General features: G+C 38.2%; 1 protein-coding gene across 1 annotated transcript in view; it reads left to right on the top strand.

The window, feature by feature from the left end:
• mtss1lb (MTSS I-BAR domain containing 2b) overlaps positions 1–26,886 on the top strand; it is a gene marked incomplete at its 5' end in the record, with an annotated part of 97,130 nt that overhangs the window by 26,578 nt on the left and 43,666 nt on the right. Inside the window, 2 exons of the mRNA XM_055154830.1 lie at positions 10,198–10,259; positions 10,364–10,437. Coding sequence (XP_055010805.1) covers positions 10,198–10,259; positions 10,364–10,437 — 136 coding nt within the window. The remainder of the gene's footprint in view (positions 1–10,197; positions 10,260–10,363; positions 10,438–26,886) is intronic.

Here is a 26,886-nt window from a genome sequence, read left to right as displayed (position 1 = left end):
TATTCTTATTGGATTTCAAATGACATCACATTCTGTACTCTGTAATGTACTGAGATCGAGGGTATTGATACTTTGCAGCTGGAAGTGTGATGCTAAGTGAAAGCACTGCCCTGTTAGAAGCTCTGTTACTTAAGTGAGGCTTGATCTGAACTTTATTTTAACACAATCTGACAAGAAAGAGCTGACTTGGTTGGAACTACAAGAGGTGAGATATTTGTGCATTTAAACATGTCTCTCTCAAGTAAAATAACTGTCACAAAATAGCAGTTTTTCAGTCATGCTCACCTTCTTTGTTGAAAATCAAACTTCTTAACAGAAACATGAATGCTTGTATTGATTGCAGACTTCTGAAAATGTGTTATTTGCAGCCTGATGTCACTGCAAAGTATCCATTCTGATTCACAAATGTTCCATGGTAAGGAAACAACAAGCATACCAGTGCTACAGAGGGGAGTTTTGTAAGACCCTTTCTAAACATGTGGTCTGGTCACAGTATATATAGAGAGGGTCTTATATCTCAAAGCAATACTCCCTTTGGTAGTGCTGGTCTATGCTTGTTGTTTTCTTAGCATGGCCGGTATGTGCTGTCCATTACCATTACTTGTATTTGTATTTTTTTGTATCTTTAAGTTCTTACCATTGTTGGTAAAAATAATATGATGGTAGGTTACCAAGATATAACAGTTACTCATTGTCTTCATGTGTAATAGTCCATATGGTTTGATGTAAAATCTCGGAAGAATGCAAAAGAAAGCTCATTATGTTGTTAGATGGGGGTGGGATTAAATAAGTTTTCTTTGTCCCACTCTTTTTTGGGCAAAAGGAAAAAATAGCCACTCATATTACTTGCTTTTTGTTCTTGTTTCTCTTGGTATTACCACATTGATGTAAACATGGATGTTATTATGAAAGAAAGTAAAAGTTTTACTTAAAATAAAAAGTTCAAGAGTTTATGCATTACCTTCATTAGCCATTTTGACTTTAGTGTCCATCTTGCATCACGCCCTGTATACAAGTGGTGTTGGGTTGAAAATACATTCAAGTTCAAAGTTCAAATTATTTTAGTAGAGCCCAAAATCACATCAGCGGTCGCCTCACAGGGGCTTCACAAAATTGTTGATTTAACCAACAGAAAGTTAGAAAATCAAACAGTGAAACGTTGGTCAATAACAGACAAGCAGCAGCAAATGAATAACTGTCCCAGAGCGCCCCCTGTCCCTCAGCAAGGTAAAACAAAAACAAACCCAGTGGGAAAAAGAGGAATGACCACAGTGAAGGAGAAATCCACTCTCATGGACAGGCAGGCCGTGTCCAGGACTAAACCATGACTGAACCAGGACTAAACCGTGACTGAACCAGGTCTGAACCAGGACAAAACTATGACTGAACCAGGACTGGGCCAGGATTAAACCAGGATGGACAGGTTGTAGATGTGTCCAGGACTGACGCACATCCAGTCCATTCAAGACAGACAATAGAGGGTGGCTCATCCAGGATAACCTTTTCAGTTTGAGTAGTGTGTTTTTGGCTTTCTTATTTTCGGACCCAAGTCTTTACTGGCAATTGTTACTGCATCATTTACCAGCTAACTACTCTGGGTGGCTGGGGGAGAGAGAGGGTAGAGACATTCAGCAAATTGGACCTATTATGCAAAATGGACTTTTCAGAGCTTTTAACCATGTTTTTTTTCTTCTCACCATTTACTCACCCAAAGTTGTATTTGGATTGATTTGTGCGATCTTTAATCGCTTATTTCCAAGAAGCCATTTTGCCGATCAGCTGCTCTGTACTTGCCTGACCAGCCAGTTCCCTTCTACATTCTGTTTGAATCCAGAAGGGTCTGGAACCGGACCGCAGAGCATGAAAAACCTCCGTCCAAAATTTTTATGATTCAACCACAGATGATAATTTGTAGCATGTGTCCCTCAAATGTGGAAGACATCTCTCAAATATTCTTGTAACATTTTGAAAAAAGTATATGATTTCTTTTATCTGAAATATGTAGTAGTTTGGTGCTTCAATTGTCAGCGCTGTTTCTCAGTTCGTGTAGATTTTTCTCCATTTTTATGTGTAACCAGCCATGTTTGTTTTTTACATGAATGGATCATGTGTCTCTCTGATCCGCCTGTCAATCATGCCCTCTGAAAGCGGGGAGACAGGATACGGCTCCAGATCCACTTGTCTTTGTAAGTTTTGCCAAAGCATGTGGTTCTGGTTTACCAGTTAACTGTACTTACACTGTTTTCCAATTTAATTTCTTAATTCTGATCTGTATCTATCTGTAGGATGTGTCCACAATGTTGTGTATCTTTGTTGTGATGACGTGTCATAGATTGTAACTACTGTATGTAGCAGGCATAAGCACATAGGCTTTCATTAAAAACATTTGATTTATCTCCCATCTCCATTTACGATCACATTCAACTTTCATTTATTGACTCAAGTACTCAACAATGCGTTCATTTCAAATGCTTCTAAATCTTGTAATGCAGTGATCATTGTCATTAAATGATAAATAGAGAGCTTTAGTATTGATGCCCTATACACAGTAATTGACTACATTCTCTACAGCATGTACGTATCTCCAAGCTTATATCTGCTAGAACAATACATGTGAAGGTCTCATACTCTCTTTGGGAAATGTGAATATAGAGCATATACAATAATTTGCTCCACAGGGTGTCCTCAATTTCCATACCAACCTTGAGAAAATACACCCTAGTTATTACCAAACACTTCATAAGATTTATAGACCACTTCCAATCCTACCATCTCCCATTGTTCTTGCGCTAACATTTGTCTTGTCCCATTCAAATTGGCTGGATGTCCCAACCCAGAAGCAGGCTAATCCTCCCCGATCCTCCTGCCTCCGCCCCGCGCGCTGCTGTTGGATTTCCTCTGTTTTTCTGTCTTGCTGTGGGCCAAACAAAGGGAACAAAAGAATGGAGAGGGGACAGTAAGCTCCTCATCCCACTGTAGTGAGAGAGGGAGCGAGTGAGGGAGTGAGGCTCTGGTATGGTCCTGGTGCGATGGTTGGTATTGGGCAGGGGGGTGGTGAGAAGTAGGGCAGAGCAGTCAAGAGGGAATGAGATCCAGGATTATACAGAAGTAGAAGGCAAATAGTGGTCAATGTGGTGTCAGGAACTGGGAGGAGGAGGGGTGAGATGTGTATAAGAAGGTACTGAAGAGTGGATAGATGAGTTCACAATCAATAGGAGGAAAAAAAATAAAGTAAAAAGCATTATTACCCTTGTTATGAGCCTATGGTTCCCATTTGAGAAGATCACTCCACCATGCATGTTTTTTTGCACTAGCACTCAAAAGTAGTTACAATACGAAGTATGGGTATTCTATGAAAGTACCAGCATGATACAGGGAAAAATTTTAGAATTGAAAAAGAAAAAAAAAAAAAAGATGCCTAGTGGGTCCTGTGTAGCCTGATTCATCAGCCGGTTTCACTTCGTAAAAACCTTCTGACCTCGCAGCGTGAGAATTTGTTCGCTCGACGGTAGGTGGGTATTTTTTTTTCATTTACCCAATTGCTGCCATTTGGTCGTGACCATATGTAATGTACCACTAATGGTGCTAACGGATATATTAAGCTTTTCCCAAATTCCACAGGAAGAAGGGCAATAACGTCTTTCCCCTTGATAAAATTCACCAAACATTCTCTTTGTTCCGACTTTAAATCCTCGATCTCGGGAATCGTTGCCAACACAGAATGTACAGCTCTTCCCTGATTGGCTGGTGCCCAAACTTGCACTTTTGGGGTTTTTGTGAACCATCTAGGGTATTTCGATTTCTAATCTAGTCGCTAGAGAGAAATGAAATTGAGCGGAGGCACTAGGTGGCGCCAGCCTGGCCAGGTCCTGTAAGGGCACTATAGAAACATACGGGCAGTCGGACCACAAATATATGATCAAAATTACAAGACAATTTCAGGTGAGTTATCTGCTACTTGCTTGTATCCTTGCAGATGTTATTGCTTTGCTTGGAATGTTCCGCAGTATGGCATTAAATGTATCTACGCATTGATTCATCTGGGTGTAAAGTTCCGTACCAAATATCAGCTTGGTGGCATTATATACAAAGATAAGTTTAATGCAATGCTGTGGAGGATTCCAGGCAAAGCCATAACATCTCCATGGTAACAAGGAGGAGGCAGAAACTTCACCTTTAAATTCTCAGACAATATTCAACCTCCACTGAAAAACAGTAAAAATCTATGAACCAAGGCCTTTGTGATGGAGATGAATGAGTTCATTATTGTGTGCACTGCATTAAAATAAGAATAGTGTTGAGCTGCACAATAGCAGGATAACCAGGTCACTTTTAATTTTACCTTGTCAATATGTAAATCCGGTGTATGTTGTTTTTATTTTTTGACCTGTTTTCTTTCTCAAACTAACCCTACTTCAACTCTGCACTCCTCACCAGGACTGTTTAGCGCAGGTGATTTATTGTGGCTTTAATGTTGTGCCACACAGCTCCACTTTTCACCGAGGCAGGCTGTCTTTGTCCTGTGAGAAGTGGGAGGAAAGAACAGAGGAAGGAAGGGAGGGATGGAGGGAGAGCGAGAGAGAGGAGGATGGGAGGGAGAGAGGAGGAAAGAAATCAAAGGTGAAGGTGAAAATGACTGCAATAACTTGTGAGAACGCCCTTGTATTGGTATTTCATATAGTATAACTTGAAAAAAGGGTTGAAGCGTTGTACATCAGCACCTGGTATTTAGTTTATTAAAGCACACCTATTCAAACTTTTGAGAGGCTTTCACTTTTAAGATTGTTTTCCCTTCTCTTTACCCTCTCGAAGATGTATTTAGAATTATTTGTGCACATTTGAGCAATCTTTAATCACTTATTTTCAAGACGCTATATTGCAGATTATTTTCACTACATATGCCCACTGTTCTGTACTTACTTCATTTTCCATTTTTCTTTTCTTAACCAATGATACATGTAGGATTCAGCAGTGTAGCGTAGTCATTTCTGTACAAATGAAAAAAAAAAGGCTACTAACGTGAGATCCTAATGAGGAGCTGTCTTTTTGTTGTGATTACATTTACTGCGATGCTGGAAGCCAGGGGACTTGTTTCTTTTATTAAGTTGTTCTATGATTTAAAATGTGCAAATTCCAATTTTGCTGTCGAGTGATGTGACACTTTTGGGACTGAAACTGACTATAGTTTAAGGATGGGGCAAACGCAGACGTTAACTCTAGACAGATTCTTATTTTTGGAGACAATTCAGTAATTAGTTCTAGTCTAGTGAAGTTGTAAGGACTTCCAAATTAAGTGCTTCTGAAATCCAATGTTGAGAGTTGACATTGAGCATTTTATCAGTTCAGACAATGACCTAAACAAAAAGAATGTCTTAAAAGTACACAAATGAGACCAAATACAACCCAAGGAATGTTTTTTTTTAAATGAGAAAACAATATTAAAAAGGTTACAAGTTCAGACAGCATTCAGTTGCGCATAATGTTTTCTTTTTAACCTTTTAGAAGCTTGATATTTTGTCCCTCGATGTCCAATCCATGATATGTTTTCAGTGCTAGTGGCTGTGGTGTGCATGGGGGTAATCATGCGTGCTTATGGCGGTTCTCTGATACAGGAAGTGGTGATGTAATCGTGCAGAATGCCTAAGCTTTTTCACACTGTCTCCCTCTCTCCCCTCTCACACAGCATTCACCCCTCGGCCACTGGCTTTTCAAGTCTGTAATCACAGCCTCACTCTGGTCACTGTGGTGAAGAGAGATGCATGCTTAGAAGTCAGACAGATATAGGACAATGCCTGCTTTTAGTCATTTATGGGAAGAAAACCTCCAACTCAGTGTTTACTAAATGTTCTGATTTGCATTGCCTAGCGCAGTCAAATTTGTCGTATTTCAAAAGATTTAGGTAATAAATTAATAACTGTGCCTGATTTTTACTGTCCTAAAAACGTGAAAACAGAACGGGTTCATTTTAAATGTTTTGCAGTGATCCAAAGTTACTCCTCGCTTTCCTTATACATTCTGAGTATCCTAATGATTCACTTGATTATTGGACAGGAAGCACTTTATAATTGAATGCAGACAGCACATAGTGGGCATATATTGACCTCAAGAGCTGCTTATACAATATACGTGTTCTGGGGCAATACAACACAGATTTGCTCAAAATACATGAAAGAAATTGGATACAGACTCTTTAAATTCAGTGCTATGTACTGCAATATTGTGAGGCATTTTACTGCAGATGTCGTATGACTGAGTTGGCCTTGTGTCTTATTTGAATTTCAACATCATGTTCTTTCAGCACAGGAGCCTCTGTGACATTCAGTTTCTAAGGTTCTCTCCATGATTTGTGTGTTTACTTTCAGACCAAGGTCTATAGTCAAAAGGTTCACACACAAAGAGTTTATTCAATATATGCAGTGATATAAGTACACAGTGAGCCAGAGAAGGAGAAAAGCTAACATTATGTAGACCTAGAGGGCTGCAACGAAACATGATTTTAGCAGTTGACTACTCCAACGATTATTTCTGTTGTACATTGATAGCCAGGCTGGTATTACCTTGTACCTTTGCTCAATTTCATTTCTCTCCAGCAACTAGGTCAGGAATCGGAATACACTAGATGTTTTGCAGGAACCCCGGAAGTGCGAGTCCGGGCAACAACCAATCAGCAAAGAGCGATACATTTTGTGTTGGCAACGATTCCCGAGATCGAGAAATTAAAGAGAGAATGTTTGGTGAATTTTATCAAGGGAAAAGTCGGTCCTTGCCCTTCTTCTTATGGGATTTGGGAAAAGCTTAATATACCAGTTAGCCCCGTTACAACCAAATAGCAGCGATTGGTTAAATAAAAAAAAGTACCCGCCTACCGTTGAGCGAACGAATCCTGATGCTGCGAGGTCAGACGGTTTCCACAAAGTGAAACCGGCTGATGAATCAGGCCAGTACATTGAGGCTTTTTAAATACATTATCACCAAAATAAAGGTTGAAATATGGTGAATAAAGGCTTTGTACATTTTATATGTGCATATTAGTAATAGATTGACCATTCTGACCTGTCGTTTGTTTTCGTACTTATTGAGGGATTACATAGATATCATTAAATGCTAATATAAAAGAAAATACTATTATTGAAGAGAGACTGTTTTTTATTGTCATTGAGTTTGAAATGTTAGTATCGTGACAGCACTACAAAGGCATGTACCAGCTTTTCAGAACAGTATGAATTAGAGTGTAGTTCCTAAAGTGAAACAATAACATTTTGCTGAGTTGTTTAATGGGTCTTACATGAAAGTTCTGCCCCACCTAATACCCAAGTTGGTAATAGAGGGAGCGAGTGTGTATACTGGTGAAAGAAGCAGATTGAATTTGGAGTGGGGGTGTCAATAATGAAGTACGGTGTGTGGACATAAAACTGTTAACATGATTTTAATGAAAAGCAATTATGTAAACTGCTGCACTTTCTCTGCTGCCTCATTGTCCCATCACCCAACCATCTAACCGCCCATCTCCACCGCTGCGTACTGAAGAGGCGGAGCACTTCTCACTCATCTACTGTATCTCTATCTCATTCTCGGAGGACTCCACTGGATTAAAATACACCAAAATGCTAATGAGTCCTGTGTGTGTGTGTGTGTGTGTGTGTGGAGGAGGGCGTCAGTGCTTATCTCCCATCCGCAACGCTTCAGCTTCACGGGACACTTCAAACAGGGAGGGAGGGGGCAGAGAGCGGGCAGAGAGAGGGGCATGGGGGGCAGGGGTATGGTACCGGGGGGAAATCGGACTCTGATTTGAGAGCGCATTAAACAAGCAGGATGAAAGAGAAACTGCCTGTGTATGTGAAATATTCTCTTCACGAAACTGAAATATCAAACTCAATTTCAGTACTAAGGAATAGACTCAATACTCAATGCCGATACCACGATGATGAAAACACTTTCTTTAGACAATAGAATGTGATTTTCAACATTTAATAAGAATTTTCCTTCAGTCGTCCAGGTGGGTTCCATAGTGGTCCATGGGTGTTTACTCGTTTATGTGCTCTTATATTTGTTCTGATACAGCTAAAAATCATTCTAAAACTATTCAAGAAAGGTTCATTTCTGTCCTGTGAATGTGACTTTTTTAGAATCATCAACTCAAATGAGTATCTAGTTTCGATACTAGTTCAATTAGTGTCTGATTTCCGACAGTAGCTCAGTTGGTCTGATTCGACAACCCTAATTTGCAGATAGAATAAAATGAATGTCCACTGTACTGTTTTTGATGCTAACATTCAGGTAATGATTTAAAAAAAAAAAGATAGTTTGCTGATTTTGACAAAGCTTCACTTGCTTTTTTATCCTGTATTTTAATCACACATAATAATAAAACTACACTTTTCAATGTAGTTACAGAAACATACCCATTATCAACGTACAACCAAATATTTAATACTGGTTTTAATTTAAATTGTATGTGTGTCCATTTGTCCCATAAGCAATACACACCAATATACATGTACAAATCCAGCCCCACACCCCACTTATACAATTCGCAGGCTCTTAACAGTGCGAGAGGTTAACCTGGATCAAGTGTAATGTAATCTGCTGCGGCTGGGGTGTGGGAGGAGGAGGAGGGGGTGAGGGGGGGCACTTCTATCGGAGAGAGACACAGCTTTGCGATGGTGGTCGGTGGTAGCAATTCTCTTTGATGCCACTATAGCTGTCAGAATCCCCCTCCTCGTATATCTGTGTTTGGGTGGGTAGATTGATGAGCAGGCTGCTCTTGGGGACCGGAGACATGGATCATATTTTGGGGGAGATGCTGCTGAGTGTGGTGAAAAAGCATCGGGGTGTGGGGGGTTGGTGGGGTGCAAGTGGAATTAAAGGAGGAGAAGGGTGCATCGGGAGAGGGGGCATGTTTTAGGGGAATATGGAATTTGATTTATGACAAGCTTAGGGTGATACTGAATATATGTATTATTGATGCATGAATGTCTGGGCAGAACAATGCGCAAAGTGCTAGAACAAAAAATGGATTCACCCTCACAATTTTAGGCAAATATAGGCTATTGTTTACATTTTTTGTTTTATTTGTCCCAAAATTATGTGTTATTTTGACTGCTCTGTCCATGCCCACTGTCTTTTGGGACACTGGGCAAGGGGAAGTAACAGTACCCCCCAAAATTTTGCCAACATTATATTAAGATTTCTGAATTGTTGTGTTTCTGTTAAGCGTCTAGTGACCGCTAAACTTACTGTTCAACATGTTACTGGTGAGGACATCAGATAAATTACATAAATAGCATTAAATAAACATTTTAAATACTATAAGTCTTATATACTATGAGTGAGAGAGGAAGAAATAGAGAATTTCACATCTACGAATGTCTGTTTATTAGGAATGTATCAATAACTGAAATATTGTGATATCGTATCGTCAAAAGTCTCACAATAATATTGTAGACTGTCACAATATATCAAATTACAAATTCCTTTGCTTAAATGCATTTAAGTATTATAGTAGCAACAGCTTATGAACATCGCAAACTACGTATCCCATGATTCATTTCAGTGCAGACAACATGAAGATATGTTTTTTACTTGAATTCTTGAGGTTATGCTGGAAATTATTCACACCAAAATCTTGTCAAGGTATTTTAAAAGCACAAAAAGTGTTCCATCTACAATTATATTAGCCTCTTCAAAATATCATAATAAATATCATACTGTGAGATTCCTACTGTTTATCAACTTATCTCTGCTTATTGCTTTCCCTGTAAAATTCCACTGTATGGCATTATACTTGTCTCTCTTGTGTTTATTCAGTTACAGGTGTTTTTATTGATAAAATACCTTGAAAAACAGGGATTTTTAGACTAGAGGTGGGAGTGTGTTAATGCGCCCTAAAGTACAAATTCTGCTCCTCAAGGACTATTTAGAAACATTAAAATTACAAAAAGAAGCCTCCTACTGTGTACCTGTGTGATCTTTTTAAGGACTTGCTTTAAAAGATTGACGAAGGCAAAGTTGCAAGCCTTTTGTTACAAAAAGTGGAACATGGAAGTTACAAGCCAATCTCTCCACAGATCTTACCTGTAACCTGGTGGTGTTACTGACTTGTTTCCACACAGATACATAAGCTCAATGCCATTCTGTAGAACATAGTGTACCTTTATGTAAAAAATATCTAACCCAACCTTTGTATTCTGTTTCTAGTGCTCCTATCCTGTATGGGAGGACTTCAGCGCCAAGGCCACCAAGCTGCATTCACAACTCCGGTTAGAGTCCTCTTCCACTCAAAAAACTGCATAATCTTTCATACTCATCTTGTAAAGAAAGTACAAATATTATGCAACCACTAATGTATCTTCTTTGTCTTTAGAACCACTGTCCTAGCTGCTGTGGCCTTCCTGGATGCCTTTCAGAAAGTGGCAGACATGGCAACAAACACTCGAGGTAGGATGCTATAAATTTGATTTTTTGCTGAGAAATCTCCAGACTCGGAGATTACATGGCAACCCTTATTAGGATCGTCGCTGTGTTATGAGATATGATCAAGCAGGCGGGTAGATTGTCTGATCAAAGTGGTTCCCCCAGCCTAAAGGAACAGTTTGCATATCTCTTCAAATCATTGTTTACAAAGACAAATGAAAGTATGTCAGAGATGTCCTAGTATTTGAAGTAGCAGGGTGTGGAAAAGGAAAATACTCATTATACTTTGACGCAGTAGGAAGACGTTTGTAGAGCAGGGCACTGGAGGTTTATGTTTCTTTGTTGCTGATTTGTGGATTAAAAATAAAAAAAATTTAGGAATGGGGTTTTTAATGGTGTGCTTAGAGTAACGTGTGAATCACTGATTTTTTGTATTTGATATTATTTCTTCCAAATGTTTGACTTTGTTAATGCACAGTTTGTGAATTGTATTCGCTAGTATATCACCTCATGTTTTGTATATTTTAACTGTTTTTTGATTTTGATTGGTAGTCTCTGTGTTGGTGAAGAAGAGCATGGTAGCATTGTTGTTTTGAAAAGCTGCCTCTTGGCCAGGAAAACTCTTAAAAACTAAAATTCTAATCTCAATTAAGTTCTCCTGGTTACATACATAAAATACTTAAAAAAGATAGTACTTTAGAAGTGTTCAATTTGAACTCTTCTGCAACCTAAGTACAAATTGGTTCCACTGATCCAACATTTTAAGGAGTAAATATTAACTTCACTATTTCGGCCATTGCACTACAAACTTTCAGAGCTTATTTGGCTCTTATGCTGCTATTTTCTCCCTTTTGACCCTGTTTAAATTCAAGCAGTCTGCTCCACTTTCCTCACTATGTGGGTTGAGAGCAGTGGAGGTCAGACTAACTCACACTGCCGTCTATTAATATTGCTGTAGCCTATCTATACTACTGCAGGACCACATAGACGCTCACTATGTTCACACAGAGAACTCCTGAGTGCGCTAAACAACCAAATTTAATTTGTTTTTGCCCCAGAAGGTGCCAGATCACTCTTATCCCAGTCTACCTGCAGGTCCCTGTGCAAACAGGAGCTATGAGATATTCAGGAGCATCTAGTCATTTTGTATTTAAAATGGAAACTTTGTAGCTACAGCTGCTAAAAACAGCTATCATAGCTATTTTCTTTTACCAGAAACATATTAGCAACGTCTCATTTACGCTGAGCACTGAGCATTTTCAGACAAGCTGGGAATCCCGTCACTCACAAGTTGCTCTCTGGACCACACATAAACAACAACATTTTGAAGTGCTGGTTATTTTTACTTTAAAGGGGCATTGGGCAACTTATCTGGTGGTAGTAGGGGTTTGTCACCTGCTTGTCTTCATGGAGATGTTATTGCGTTGTCTAGAATGTTCTATGGTATCACATTAAACACATCTATCTAGCATTTAGTCATCATGGGTGCTTCTACTACACAAAAATACAACATTCTCTCTCTGAATAGGATTGACCTTCCATGGATCTGACCTGTATTGTAGCCTATGGTTGTCTCCCTTCAGTTAGATTGGTTTAATCTCTATTGTGGAACATTCTAGACACAGCAATAACATCTTTATGAAGACAAGCAGGTGATGGACCCTCCAGCAGAAAAGTTGCACAATACACCTTTCATATAGCAAACCAAAGCAATGAAATAACACCATCTACTTCACGATGGAGGGACCATAGTCTATAATCACTGCTGATCTAAAAGAAGACAATAAACAGCCAAAAATGTCCAATACTTTCCTGTTTCTTATCTCATGCAGTTGAACACCTCTCTCTAGACTTTTCCTAGCATGATTGTGACAGGATTGTTTACATACACAATCTACTCTACATGCCTGACAAAGAACTGGATAGGTGCAAACGTGGGGCTAAGAGAAGTTCAGGTAAATCTTTGTTCTCAAGATTTTATTGTGATCTTGAAGATTCAAACCACACATTTAGAAATTCGGTTTAATGTGGTTTAAGCCACTTATTTGTTATTCCTAGAGCGCACGTAAGCATAGTCACATTCTCTGGTTGCTTCTTCCACGCAGCTGCAGTCGGTATACATGGGACGGGGCTGTGTGTGCTCCCCAGGTGGGCTACAGAATCAGGACAGGAAGAGACCCCTGCTGATTTATGGCGCAGACAGGAAATCAGCCAGCTCTGTCAGCTCATTACATATTCCGCCACACACGCACTTCCATGTATAGTGCCCTCCGTATTTGCATCCAAGAATGTAGAGCAAAGGCTGTGTTTAATATTCACACACAAAACACATCAGCGTTTTATTTTTGCCATTTGCGTGTGCTACAGATAAAGGTTCTCGAATGTAACGTTTCTGGTGGCGCTCTGCTACCTGCTCGTCTCCTTGGAGATGTTATTGTTTTGTCGCGAATGTTCCACGATATGACATTAACCCTAGCTTTTAAGCATTTACTCAATTACAGGTGTTTTTATTGCTTAAGAACACCTTAAAAAACATGCTTATTATTAATGTGTGCAGGGTCGCCTCTCCACAGATCTTAACTGTGGCTTAGACTGTTGGTGTAACCTGCCTGTTTACTGCTATATCATGGAACATGAAATGCAAAGCAGAAACATCTCCATGGACAGAAGCAGGTGGCAAACCCTCCACCCAAAAGAAAAAAGTTATGGAATGTACTGACTAGAGCTGTGTATCATTAATAAGTTGCCGATACGATATATACCTCGATACATAGGCCACAATACGATACGTATCTCGATACAGTACATTTTTGGTTTGATACACTATATTTCAAATTGATTCCATATGATTCAAATAAAAAATAAAGGCTAAAATATGGCTGTGATACTAAAAGTCTTTGAAACACTTCTTGTTCAAAGTGAATTTGAATCCATTTTAATCATCAAAACAGTGAATATGTCAAATGTGTTGTATAAACGGGTTTCCTTCCACTAAACAAGCAACAAAACTGTGGCACTATAACAAAATAATTCTATAAAATATACCAAAAAATACTCTACGATATATCGATACAGCAGCCCACAATATCGATACTGTATCATCACATTAAACGATACGATATATATTGATTTTCTGATATTTTTGCACACCCCTAGTACTGACAAGTGATAGTAGTGTTTGTCCAAGGATCCAAAGGTTAGTGGTTCGAATCCCACTCTTGACGTAAAGGTCATTGGTTGATTGTTGTGTTTCCAACTCCCACAGATGAATATTGCTGTTTTGTCACTGGGCGAGACACACAACCCACCTTTCCTCCAGTGTCTGTGTACACTGGTGTATGAGTGCAAATGGGTGAGTGGTTCCTTGATGTAAAATGCTTGAAGTTGGAAAAGTGCTATATAAAATTGTGACCATTTACAGTTAAGTGTGCTACAGACTTTTACTCTTGTGGATTCAGCCGAAAAATACAATATAATAACCATAACATATACCATACCTTTTCAATATTCACACATTTTTTAAATACATGTGTACGTTTCTAGGAGCTCAAAATCCCAACAGGAGACTGCAGAAGTTAATCTTGGGCTCAGAAACTGTCCAAAACTACAATAAAATCAACCTTTATCACCATAGATGGGCGCCAGAGGGAGACCCTGCTGGCACATAATGCTGTGTACCAGACATGCTCAGTACTTAGTGAATCATGACTCATTCCTATTGGAGTCTATTTGTCACATTTGCCTCTTCACAATGGCTGCTCTTCTCTGCATGTTGTGCGGCGTTCTCTAATAGATTTGTTAAATGGATGGAAGTAGGCGCTGGCACCCATAATGAGTTTCCCTGTCTCTGTGCCATGTGCTATATGAATGTGTGGCTTTTAAAGAGCGAGTGGTTACACAGGGAAAGTACTGAAGACACCCAGCTCTGCTTTTGTACCAGAACTTCAATACAAGCTGAAAAGTGCAGGGCTTTAACAAAGTAATAGTAGTACTATACAGTATACATTTTAAGCCAATGATGTTCATTTTGTCTTCTTATATACTTTAACTTCTTAGGTTCTTTTTAAAGACAATGCAGTAAAGTGTATTTACCTTGTTGACATGTTTCGGCTGCTAGCTGCAAGCCATCATCAGAACTGTCACCGGTGTTGGTGGTGACGTGTCGTATATCAGCTGTTGTTACGTCCTGTAGGCGGAAGTAAAAAGAACCTAAGAAGTTAAAGTATACATTTTAGGTACTGTACTTTTACTTCACTACATTATGAACTTGTCTGAACAGTAAAAGTATTTATTATTGTTTGAGACCTGCAGAAAAAGGATTATTATTATTATTTTTTACATTTTCATAGTTTGAGTAAACAAAATATACAAATTGAAACAGCTACCAAAAAGCAACTGATTTAATAACAAAATTCAGCACAAATCTTTATAAAAAATCGGTACGTTTGAAGATCTCAAAATCTTCACAAAATAGTTTTTCTTTTCACTCTTTCAGTAATTTTTTTAAACTGGTACTTTAATACTTTAATACTTAAGTAGTTTTTTCCATGCGATAATTTTGCTTGATGTTTTTTTTTTTTCTCAAATACTGTTTTTATTTGCTCAAATACTCTGAAAAACCATGAATAATTATATGATATAATCCGATATTTATAATGCAAATATATGTGCATGCACTTGTACATGTTCAAAAATGCATGTCAAATGATAAGATTATGTTACATTTAATTGTCCTCAATTTGCATTTGACCCAGCTTGACCTTGTCAGCCGCAGTGGGGGACTGCAGTGCTTAGGGACCCTTCTCCAAATCTTATCAGGGTCAAGAGGAATGCCTAACTGCAAGAACTCAGGCTGCCCATCCAGACACAGGAAGAACCGGACCATTTGCTATGACATAAAACTCTAAATCTTAGTGCCAAATTTGGAATCTTCGTATTATCCAAAATTCAAAGTAGACCAGCTGTTTTTTCTTAGTTTTTGTGCATTTCTTTCATTTTATTTATTTATTTATTTCATTAATAGGTTGTTTTCTGTTGCCTTTTCTTTTTCTTATTAACCTTGGCCATTCTAAGTTGTGGATGATGCCATCTTAGTATCTTGTATATCATTTTATAATTGTGCTATGTCCTTTTATTGCCTTTATTTCTTACTTCGTCCAGCATCGATCACACCCAAATCATAGTTGCCCTGACAGCGCGCTAAAAGGACAGCAGAGTGTGTGAGAGTGATGTGCTATGCCCGTGTGGATGCTGAGCGCGTGGGCGAGAGACTTTTAACAAGTTTGTGAAATCTTGGAGGAGGAGGAGGAAATGTGCTTGTCGTGAACTCCCTGGTGAGCGGAGTCAACTGGAGTGCGCTTTTAGATGCCATCTCAGAACACAAACAGTCACTCTCTCCTGGGCTTGTTTACATGCACACCAAAAATCTGCCCTTTATTTGATTTCTTTATTATGTCATGCAAATAGTTACATATGACATGAATAAGCTGATTTCTTTATGCAAAAAAGGGCAAACTGATGACATGTCCAAATTAATTGTACTTGGTCTTCCAAATACTGCTGCTTCTCTAAAAATCCATTAATTGATCTGACTAGGTATTAGGTGTTACTAGGTGTTTTTGATGATTCTAGCTGGTAAATGGTAAAATTTGTTTGTTTTTCCACTTTCACAGCACTCTAAGCAATTTACATCAAGGAACCACTCACCCACTGACACACACATTCACACATGTACAACCATGACGCTGAGGGTGAAGTGAGTTTAGTGTCTTGCCCAAGGACGTAACAACTGTCAGTATTTATCTGTAGGAGCTGGAACCACACCACAAACCTGTCAGTGGATTGGACTGCATTACCAATGATGTTAACGTCAAGAGCGGGATTCGAACCACCAACCTTCGGACACTCAAAGGACGAACGCACCAATTTACTCACTGACTCATGTTACCAGATGCTTTAGATTTCTTGTGCGCATGGGAACACACCCCAAAATAGAGATCAAATTCATGGTTCATCTGAGAGGTATCAGTCTGGTCCCCACTCCCTTCACCGTGCCTCGAGCCAGACCCAAATACAACCATCCAATCAGATTTGACAGAGTGAAATGAAGGAGCTCATCCATCATCAGCCTTCTCTCACATCAGATTAACAGAGTTGGGTATGTTGATTCTGCAAAAAACTGACAATGTTCTTCAAACCCTGTGATATTGTTTTTCTTTTCACCCATTTGAACCCTGAGATTCATCGATGACCAGACTTACATCTTCATAAAGTATTGGAGAAGTGTGTATTCTGAATCCGAGGCAAGGTTATCTGATTAATCGAGTTATCTGATTTCCACTGGCCTTGTAAAGAGCTTGTGACGAAACAGGGCAAAGACAATAAGAAAATGGAGGCACTGAAATGGCACACAATGTGATTTCAACTGGTTCCATGTGACGAGCAGCCATGACAGCTTACAACTGCTTCTCTGCACTCTGGTGGAAAGTGTGCTGTCCAAACTAATGGGAAAAGACTCCAGGGCATGTATCTGAGTGATTGAGATGTCTGTGATGGAGACCAGGCGTTCCAATTGTGTTATGTTTCTATATAAAGAATCAGCAAACACAATGGGGTAAACCGCCTCATGGGACAAAGGAATAAACTCAGAGAAAGATGGATTTTGTAAAGTTTATAGTCGCACAAATATTGCCGTGGAGAGAAGGGATTGCAAACCTGTTTTATACGCAAAATTGTGTGGGGAATAAGAGAATCCCGCACAATTCAATGCATTACACGAGAACCACAATTTGAAATTTCGATTTATAATGTAATAATCAAATCGTTGTATTTTCTTTTTTTTTTTCTTCCTCTTCCAGGACTGATTCTACCAAAGCGCTATGAACTAAAAGGCCCATTCAACTCACAAACCAGGACTCCGGTGAATTATGAGTTGCTTATATCAGAAGTTCTATTTTTACCAGTTACCAAAACATCAGTGACTTAACTTAGCAAATATGTCAGTTGCACAAAATGGTGCTTATGTTCCGTAGGACTCCAGGATTAATCATAATCAAATTGAAATTGCTATTTGAATAGATGCAATTAGGAAATCACAAAGGGTGCAATGTTTGAAGTACCATCATTTGCTCCATAAACAACATAAATATAAGCTAACCCTGCGATCTGAAATGTGATTCTTGTATCAGTTTTTTTATCATTCTTATTATTATTTTGAAGATGTTTAAAGGTCCTATATTGCGCAAACTGACTCTTGTGAGCTTTAAGCCATGTTCGAATGTTGCTCAAAAACATACCTGGAGTTGTATTTTGTTTCATTCACACATGTTTGAGTAGTAATTATCAGTCTGTTTACATCTCCAAAGCTCAAAATGCCCTGTTCCACCTTGTGATGTCACAAAACTGTATTTTTCAAGTTAACAACTACTATTTACCATTTTCAGTAGATATTGGCATTTCCAGGGACCTGAAATAGTTCAAATGATTCTAGTGAAAATGCATAGAGTTTAAAAACACAATGGAGCAGTTGATGAATTACCATATGACATCACAAAGTGGAACAGACTTTTTCCGTTTGAAAGAAGAGTTCACCATAAATTTGCAGGATTTGTGTGTTAATGTGTAAATTAATTGAAACACAACTCCGGTTATGTTTGTGAGGAGGAAACAACATTATAACATAGATCAGTAAATAGCATAATATGGGCTCTTTAAAATGTTAACTTTGAAAGGAATCTTATTATATAAACCACAAATTGCACATCTAATCACAATACTTGAGAATTCACAAGTAGATATTTTTCCCAAATCATACCCTTTGTACCATGAGTGTATTGTAAAATCAACTTTGTAAAGAAGGAGAGACAGACTGATCCATTCTTGAAGTATCAACCGGGTATGACGCTACATAATATCCAGTTACTTCAGTTAATTAGATAAGAACCATTTGGAAGGAATTGCCAGTTGTTTCTCTATCACGGTGCATGGTCAAGAATGAGAGAATAAACTACCATGGACGTAGATCACAGCAGGCTTGATGGTTCAAAATGTGGCACAGGGCCTTTAAAATGAACCCTTGATAATTGGATGAAATAAAATACCTGCCCATTCTCATTTTCACAGGATATTGGCATGTTGTTTCTCTGGTTATTAGCATATATATTGGTTTGAATCGCTTGTACTAATTGCGATGCATTTAATATGTCAGTCGGGACCAATTGAGCAGCCCTTTGTCTTTCCGACAGACTTATGGCAAAGTGCTTTCTTTGTTCAACGTTATACCAAAGAATTTCCTGCAGCATCAGCATTTTGTTTGTCTTTTGCCAAACATATACATGGGCGGTAAAAATCAGATCAGAGAAAAGAAATCGGATCATGAAAACGCCTTGTGACGTGTGTCAGTTAGTGAACGGATATTCAAAGCGATTGTTTTATTTGGAAGAGAAAGCACATTGAAAGCACAAAGGTTTGCTAAACAAGGAGATGCATGGTCAAGTATCATTGCTTACAAGAATAAAAAATATCACAGATATCACAGATTTCCTCAATAAGGGAATCAACTTATCGTACAATATATTATTGGGCTCAAAATGTATCGTGTGCAGTTTTTTGGTAAAAGTGGGAGATTCGGGGTATTTTTTTTTTGTTATGAGGTTTAAAAAATACCTTCTATGGCTAAATATTGCTTCATTCTAGGGGTGGGACAAGACACAATTTTCACGATACAAACAGACCACGAAATTGGGACAGGATGAGATTTTGGCATAATTTGTAATAAATAAGTACTGCTAATCCATTTCACAATTTTTACCTTAGCGGTCATTGTACTGCTTTTTGGAATTATAGCTTCTCAAATTGTGTAACTCACCAACTCTTAACTCTTTATTTATTTATTTTTTTTTTAATCCAAGCCAAAGGTAAATTAAAAGGGAGAGATAATTTTTCTCACGTGTGCACGATCTTGTGGCAATTTTGTCTCGTGAGATCTTGTGGCACGAGATCTTGTCCCATCCCTACTTCATTTCATTCTGTTATTTATTGGTTGCAGCTCTATTTGAAAATGGTTTACTGGGATTATCAAATATTACTGTTTATCGCAGTATCTCTGTAGTAATACATGGTGCTGTTATAACAGGGCTATCAATAAGCTCCTTCGTTTCACTTGTGTCACTGAAATAAACAGGTCTGAATCTGGCTCTTCAGAGGGAGTGAAGACCAGACTGTGTTAACAAATACAGAGAGATCTCATTCTTGCATAATTGTCCTTGTCAAAACCTGCACAGGTGTGAACTATCAAAAAGAAACCAGATTACATTAGGTGTAAATGTTTACATGACATTTCGATAATCTGATTACTCCAGAAATCAGATAATGATCATGTGCATGTAAACAAAGCCGCTGATTGCTAGTGAATAGTAAGTTTAAACAAGACAACAATGATTACAATATGTCTGGGAATGTAAGAATAATGCAAAAATCTTTAAAGGGCACATATTACGCTTAGGGACGCACTGATCTGATACTGGTGTCGGATATCAGCGCAGATACTGAAAAATTAGCTCAATCTAATATTGGCTTCCAAGTATAATAAAAGACTATTTACTGGTCATAGTCGGCCAAGAAAGTCTCATTATGTTTGAATTTTTATTTGTACAAACTTATTCTGTAATTACTTAGAGATAAGAGAGATAAATAGCAGCTACATGACACATTTGGATCAGTCTTGTCTTACTTTATTTTAGGTTAAAGGAAATAAAAGCTATTTTCAGTCTCAGCTCTGGTATCAATTGATGTTGGGTTTCAGCAGGTACTTAAAGTTGTAGTATCGAAATTGGTATCGGAACTGAAAAAGCTGGATCAGTGCATCCCTAATAACGCTATTTTCTGATCAGTGTTCTAATTGTTAGTAATAGTTGTTTCCACATCAAAAACAGACCTGGAGTTGTGTTTTGTTTCATTTGCTCATGGTTAACACACAAATGCTTAGGCTGTGTTCTTCTCTCAGACAGATAACACTCAACTTTGTGATGTCATGTGGCAGTACAGGAAGTGCTCCACTGTGTTTTTAAACTTCACACACCTTCACTGTCATCATTTGGTTGATTTCAGCCCTGGATTTGCTAATCTCTACTGAACTACAGTTAAAAGGTAGCTGTTAACTTGAAAGCTACCACTACATGACATCACAAGGTGGAACAGAGGATTTTGAGCTCTGGAGATGTAGACACACTAATAAAGTGTTACTCAAACATGTGTGAATGAAACAAAACACAACTCTGGGTATGTTTTTGATGCAGAAACAGTACAGCATGGCTTAAAACTCACAAGAATCCATTCTGTGCAGTATAGGACCTTTACGCTTTAGTGAGGATTAGTGAAAATTATGACAATGACTTTTTTCTGCACCACTGCACATTTAAAACCATTTTTTAAAGCCTTTTTCCTCTTCTTTTATCACCCTTCTTTATGATGATAATGACGATGATGCAGTAATAAAAATGGCTTCCACCCAGAGAATGATCATATGGCACGAGGCGGAGCGGTAAAGCATGTAGCCAGTGTCTGATGATTTTATGGACATGTTTATTGCCATCCACACACTGCGTTCCACTGAGGTTTCTAATAATCAACGTCATTAATCACAATATGCGTGGAGAAAGTCAAATGTAGTGAGCTTGTCCTCATATGACTGCGACAAAGAATTCTGAAATATAAAAGCATTTGTCTTTCTAATGTGGTTTCTAATAGTGGTTGGTAATGGAACTGTGATGAGCTTCGTACAAGTTTAGGCTTTTCTGTCTTTTTTACATTCTTTGTAAATTGGACTTACATATTATTTAACCAGGATTAAGAATCTTTTAAATCCGCAAAATATAAAAGTGAAATCGCGGTCGCTGTGCCTGATTTTTACTGTCTTAACAATGTGAAAAACAGAACTATAAATCCAATGTTATTACTCATTTACTCAAGCCAACTTATTCACCATGATGAGTTTACAAGAGGTGGAGTTTTGCCGTCTCAGTAATGGAAACAACAACTAGCATGCTAACAGAGCAACAGCCTTACGTACTGGTTCTTGGATGATGAAAAAAGCTGTATAATTAAATTCAGACAGCACGCAGCGGTTTTATTTGGATTCTTAGAGCTTCGTTTACAGTATATCTAACCTGGCTCTCGTCAGATTGATGTGTGTAGCCCTCTGGAATGAGTACATCAATCCGGGATGGCTCTCGCTGTTAGCAATCGGAATGTTCAAACAAAACTTTTGGCTAATTGATTGAAGCATCACAACAGCAAAACAAGCTGAAAAATCTAACTTTTGTCAAATCTTGTTGAGAAAAGCACAGCCTTCCTTGTGTGCTTTTTTCAAAAACTTAATAGTCTGTATTTCTGCTAAAACAGGTTGAAGTATGTTTGTTGGCATCACCATGTTTGATTTGGTTTATTCCATTTATTTCCACCCACATCACAGTGCTGTTCTTGGTCTGTCCTTGCACCTCGGTTGGTTCGGGACCTAGTGAACACATCAGCTGGAGCCTAACAAGATGGATTTGCAAGAGTTTGGAACTCATAAAAATCACAAGAATTCATCTCTATATTTCTACTGGAGCAAAACAAAGTGTATTGTATTATGTGAAGAAACTGGCTACAGTCTCTTTAAAGGATTTGTAGTTCCTTTGAAAATGATTTATGATTTTTATTTATTGTAATCATGTTTTTGTTCAGAGTTTTTTTCTTCAGCTTGTACAGTGATTATTGACTTATTACTATTCATGAATCTCAAAGTGATCAAAAAGACCATTTCTCTTAGCGATTGATAATGCAAATCAAAAACGTGGAAGTCTTTGCTCGAGATGCATTGTATCTTTGGGTAATACACCATTGCAAACTCCAGTCACATTAATATGGTGTGGCATCTGGTGTAAAATTCTGCCAAATCACAATGCGACAATAAGCCTACCCATCTCATGTCCATTTTTGTCCCTGTTCTCAATAAACAGTCTGATGTTTCCCCTGGCACATGAAAGGAACAGCTCTGATTATTTACTATGCTCCACGGCACCAAACAAGAAGTTGGAGCGGAGTTGTCTTAGCTACAGATGGCGTGAGGATGGAAAAGTCATTCACAACATGTTTTTCTCCTTGGGTAAAGCTGGAGGAAGCTGGGAGGCAGGAAGCAATGAACGTTTATGGCAAATGTGCTTCTGATTTGGGGAGAAATGCTACCACTAATAATACGACTGCTCTGACACAGGGATCCTGCCTGTGGTTGCCATGAGGACTTTTACAACTGTATCAACTTTAATCATGACATGGCTTCTACGCATTTAGTACAGCGCAGATTTACATGTTGGATATGAACTTTTTAGGTCACGAAAATGAGTGATTATCACAGATTTGAGTTCAGAAATATTAATTTAATATATTTTATTTATGAATTCATGATTATTTTATTGCCCAACCAGTGATGTCAAGATTATACGGCTAATTGATTTCTAGTTCACAACTGCATTACGATTTAAACTATAATCATGAGAAGTAAAATCTATGTATTAATACTGAGAATTGTTGAAAGCAAAAATACCTAATTTCTATTCATTCTATGCTCCTGAAAAGTAAAGCTAAATGTTCAGTAGTTTTATATGTGGTCAGTGGTCACATTTTTATATAGTGCTTTTCCACCTTCAAGGTGGTCAAAGCGTTTTACATCAAGAAACCACTCACCCATTCACACGCACATTCACACACCAGTGTATGCAGACACTAGGTGGGGTTAAGTGTCTTGCCCAAGGACACAGTGATTTCATATGTGAGAGCAGGACTCAAACCGCCAGCTTTTGGATAAGTGGACAAACACTCTTTCAACTGAACTACCTGATCGATTATGTCCTTTATCTTTACTTTGTTATTTAGAAAGTTCGATTTCATGAAGCTGGTGACAAAATAAAGGAATGGTGATTAAGTGAAGTAACGTCTACTTTCTGTGTCTTAAAATATGTGTAATATTCTAAACAATCACAAGGGTCTTACGACAGATTACAAGATGTCTTTATTAGGGGTGGGACATTAACACGTTAATTATAATTAATTAATTAATTACAAAGAAAATAATGTATTAAAATATTAACGCTTTTTACTGCAGTTTGCCTGCCAAACAATGCGGAACGTTTGTCAGTGCACCATGTCATGGTACACCAATTATACTGACGCACACAGTTCTGAACAACGGAGCATGAAAGCTCTCTGGGTCTGCTGGACGGTACATTTCTATAATAAAAAAAAAAACTAAAACAAACTTGCATATCACAAAAGCACCTCAACCCTATATACCATTTAAATGCAAAACATGTCACGGTGAGCACAGAAACACTACATTCAGAAGGTAACAACTTAAAGTAAAATCACACTTTATCTTTAGTCTCTTCAACTTTGGACAGGGACCTTTCCTTTGTCTACTATGTTGAAATGAAAAGCAATTTATTTTTTCAAGACATTTTTCCAGACATCAAAAGAGCTTGAGTTTAAAAGTCAAGTCTGTGTGTATTATTTGATGAAGTCATCTAAAATTCATTTACATAAAATAAATGTTGCTTTGGGGAAAATATTGTTCTGTGATTAATTGAGAATAATGAATTACAAAGTATGTGATTAATTTGATTATTTTCCCCACCCCTAGTCTTTATTAATATTCAGTGAACAGAATTTCTTGGTTTGAAGCAGAGAACAGGACACAGAAAGAGACGCTCAGTTGTTTAAAGGTGCACTATGTAACTTTTTTGTTAAGGGTCCATCACCTGCTTGTTTCTATGGGTATGTCATTACTCTGCCTGGAATGTTCCACAGCATGATATTAAACAGCTCTACCTTACATTGACTAAATTACAGGTTGTTTTATAGCTCAAAAATACCTGGAAAAACAATAAGCATTATGACAGTGAGCGGTTGCCTCTCCTCAGATCTGACCTGCAACTGACTTTGGTTTGGTCTTCGTGAAGATAAAAATGTTTAATACCGCACTCTGAAACATTTCAGACAAAGCAATAACATCTCCATAGAGAAAAGCGTTTGATGGGCCCTCCTTAGTGTGGAAGACTGAGGCAGGCAAGTTACTGAATACAAGTAACTATATTTGACTTTAACACACAAATTAAAGTCAGATATAGAAATGAACTGTGTAATTCTGTGCATGTGAAACTCCTGTGTAGCAATGAGTCTTGGTTTTTAAGTGAACTAGTTGGACTAAAAGAGTATTGTGTCATGAAGACGGTTACATAAGCCAGAGATGCTTGATATGCATGACATGTCTGAGGAGGTTCAGATAGTGTGCGAGACCCAGTGCAGGCCTTTCTAATGAAGGGCAGGCACCATCTCTGTGAATATACGTCTATAGACTGAGCTCACTGCTGATGTAACAGTCTGCGCGATTGTACGTAGAACTTTCTATTTAAAGGTCCTATATTACGCAGTCATGTTATGGTGGTGTTATCTCATCAAATACATACCTGCATTGTGTTTAGTTGTATTCATATGTCTGAGTAACTCTTTATTATTTGTCTGTCTACATCTCCAAAGCTTAAAATGCTCTGGGCCACCATGTGATTCAGTAGAGGCTGACAATTCCAAGGACTGAAATAATCCATGTTTCATTCGTTAATTTGTTTTTCAAAATAAAACCGAAAAGAAGAAAACGAAAAAACAACGATTTTCTTCACTATTTGTCTCCAAAACCAAAATGAAAAAACAGCTAATGATTAATTTTTTCAGTTTTCGATTTGTGTTTAAATGAAAAATGGAAAAAATGGATAACGGACTTAACCAGGACTGAACCCGGACTGAACTAGGACTAAAAGAGGACAAAACCAGGACTGAAACAAGATTAAAACAAAACTAAACCAGGACTGAATCAACACTAAACCAGGACTAAATTGGTCTTAGTCCTGGTCTCAGTCTTGGTCCTGATCCCGGTCTGGTCCAGGTCTCAGTCCTGGACACTCCTAAACCAGGACTAAATTGGTCTCAGTCCTGGTCTCAGTCCTGGTCCTGGTCCTGGTCTGGTCCAGGTCTCAGTCCTGGACACTCCTGGTTTAGTCTTGGTTTAGTCCTGGTTTAGTCCTGGTTCAGTCCATTATCTGTTTTTTTCCATTATTCATTTAAACACAAAATCAAAAACTGAAAAAAACCCGAATAATTATCTGTTTTTTCTTTTTCGCTTTGGAGACAAATAATGAGGATTTTTTTGTTTTCTTATTTTTGGTTTTATTTTGAAAAACGAATAAATGAATGATACACGGATTTGAAATAATCCAAATGATTCTAGTGAAGGTGTCTGGAGTCTAAAAACACAGTGGAGTACATGACATCACAAGGTAGAAACAGACTGTTGTATGTTCGAGAGAAGATTTCGTTTTAAATGTGCAGGGTTTGAGTGTTAAACATGTGTGAATGAAACAAAACCCAACTCCAGGTATGTTTGTAATAAGGAAATAACATTATATCATAGATCAGAGAATGGAATATAGAACCTTTAAATTTGACGTTTTAAATGCAGTTTCCATTTTACTTTACCTGCTTCTTCATTATAAGGCTTGAAGCTGGAAGTAACCTTAATTACATAGCAGAAAAACAGTGTTTATTGGTTTGTGTGACGACACAAACAGAACAACAACTGACTGTCAGATTTTGCAAGCTCAATAAAAGAAGGAAGCCCAAAGTCATGGAACAAGCACCTCTGGTCAAAAAGGGTATTTTCACTCTATGTCACTGTTGCCAGATAAGGTAAAAATATGCAAAATAGGCCAATTGCACAGGTATAGGTACTGGCTCAAGATCTGCAGATGGGTATCAAGATGCTGTATTGTAGTGGCATATAGTATTTTTGGGTCAAATGCAATTCACTAAGCTTGAAAAATATGTTTTGCACTGAACACTGTCTTCATTTTTGACAGTGAAAGCAATATGATCCAATGTGAAAAATGCAGTGCGTACAAACATACATGCAACAAAGCCAGAGTTTTCCTTACTCAGCTCACAGTGCGGAAACCCCACTAAGGAGGACCACCTGCCTGCTCCCCCATGCCCACACACATGCCCACACACAGAGCAGTGCATGAGGCTGTAACATGCACACAGCTTCAGGCATGTGTGTAAACATGGGGACATTATTCAGGCCATGCCAAGCCCACTGAGCTTTCACACGCATCATTCTGTCAGTGAAGAGGCACGCCATTCAAATAGGGCTGGTCAGGACTGGCCTCAATGAGAATCCAATAAGCTTCCATAAAATCAATGAGTGACCTAATGTTAGTTTCACATCACAACATTCTAAGCTGCCTGTAGTTTGATATTGAAGGGGAGGACAGGTCTGAATTCTATGGTAGAATCTTCCTTTTAACTGTTAAAATTAAGATGTATGGTATGGTATAATAATAGCTCTATAATTATTCGGTCTGTTCACATTAAAGCAACACAACTTTT

This window comes from Boleophthalmus pectinirostris, unplaced genomic scaffold (genome assembly GCF_026225935.1).
Source record: "Boleophthalmus pectinirostris isolate CB_2022bp ecotype Guang Dong unplaced genomic scaffold, ASM2622593v1 HiC_scaffold_19, whole genome shotgun sequence".
Taxonomy (NCBI): domain Eukaryota; kingdom Metazoa; phylum Chordata; class Actinopteri; order Gobiiformes; family Gobiidae; genus Boleophthalmus; species Boleophthalmus pectinirostris.
Note: the sequence above shows the minus strand (reverse complement) of the source record. Positions and strands in the feature narration are given on the sequence as shown.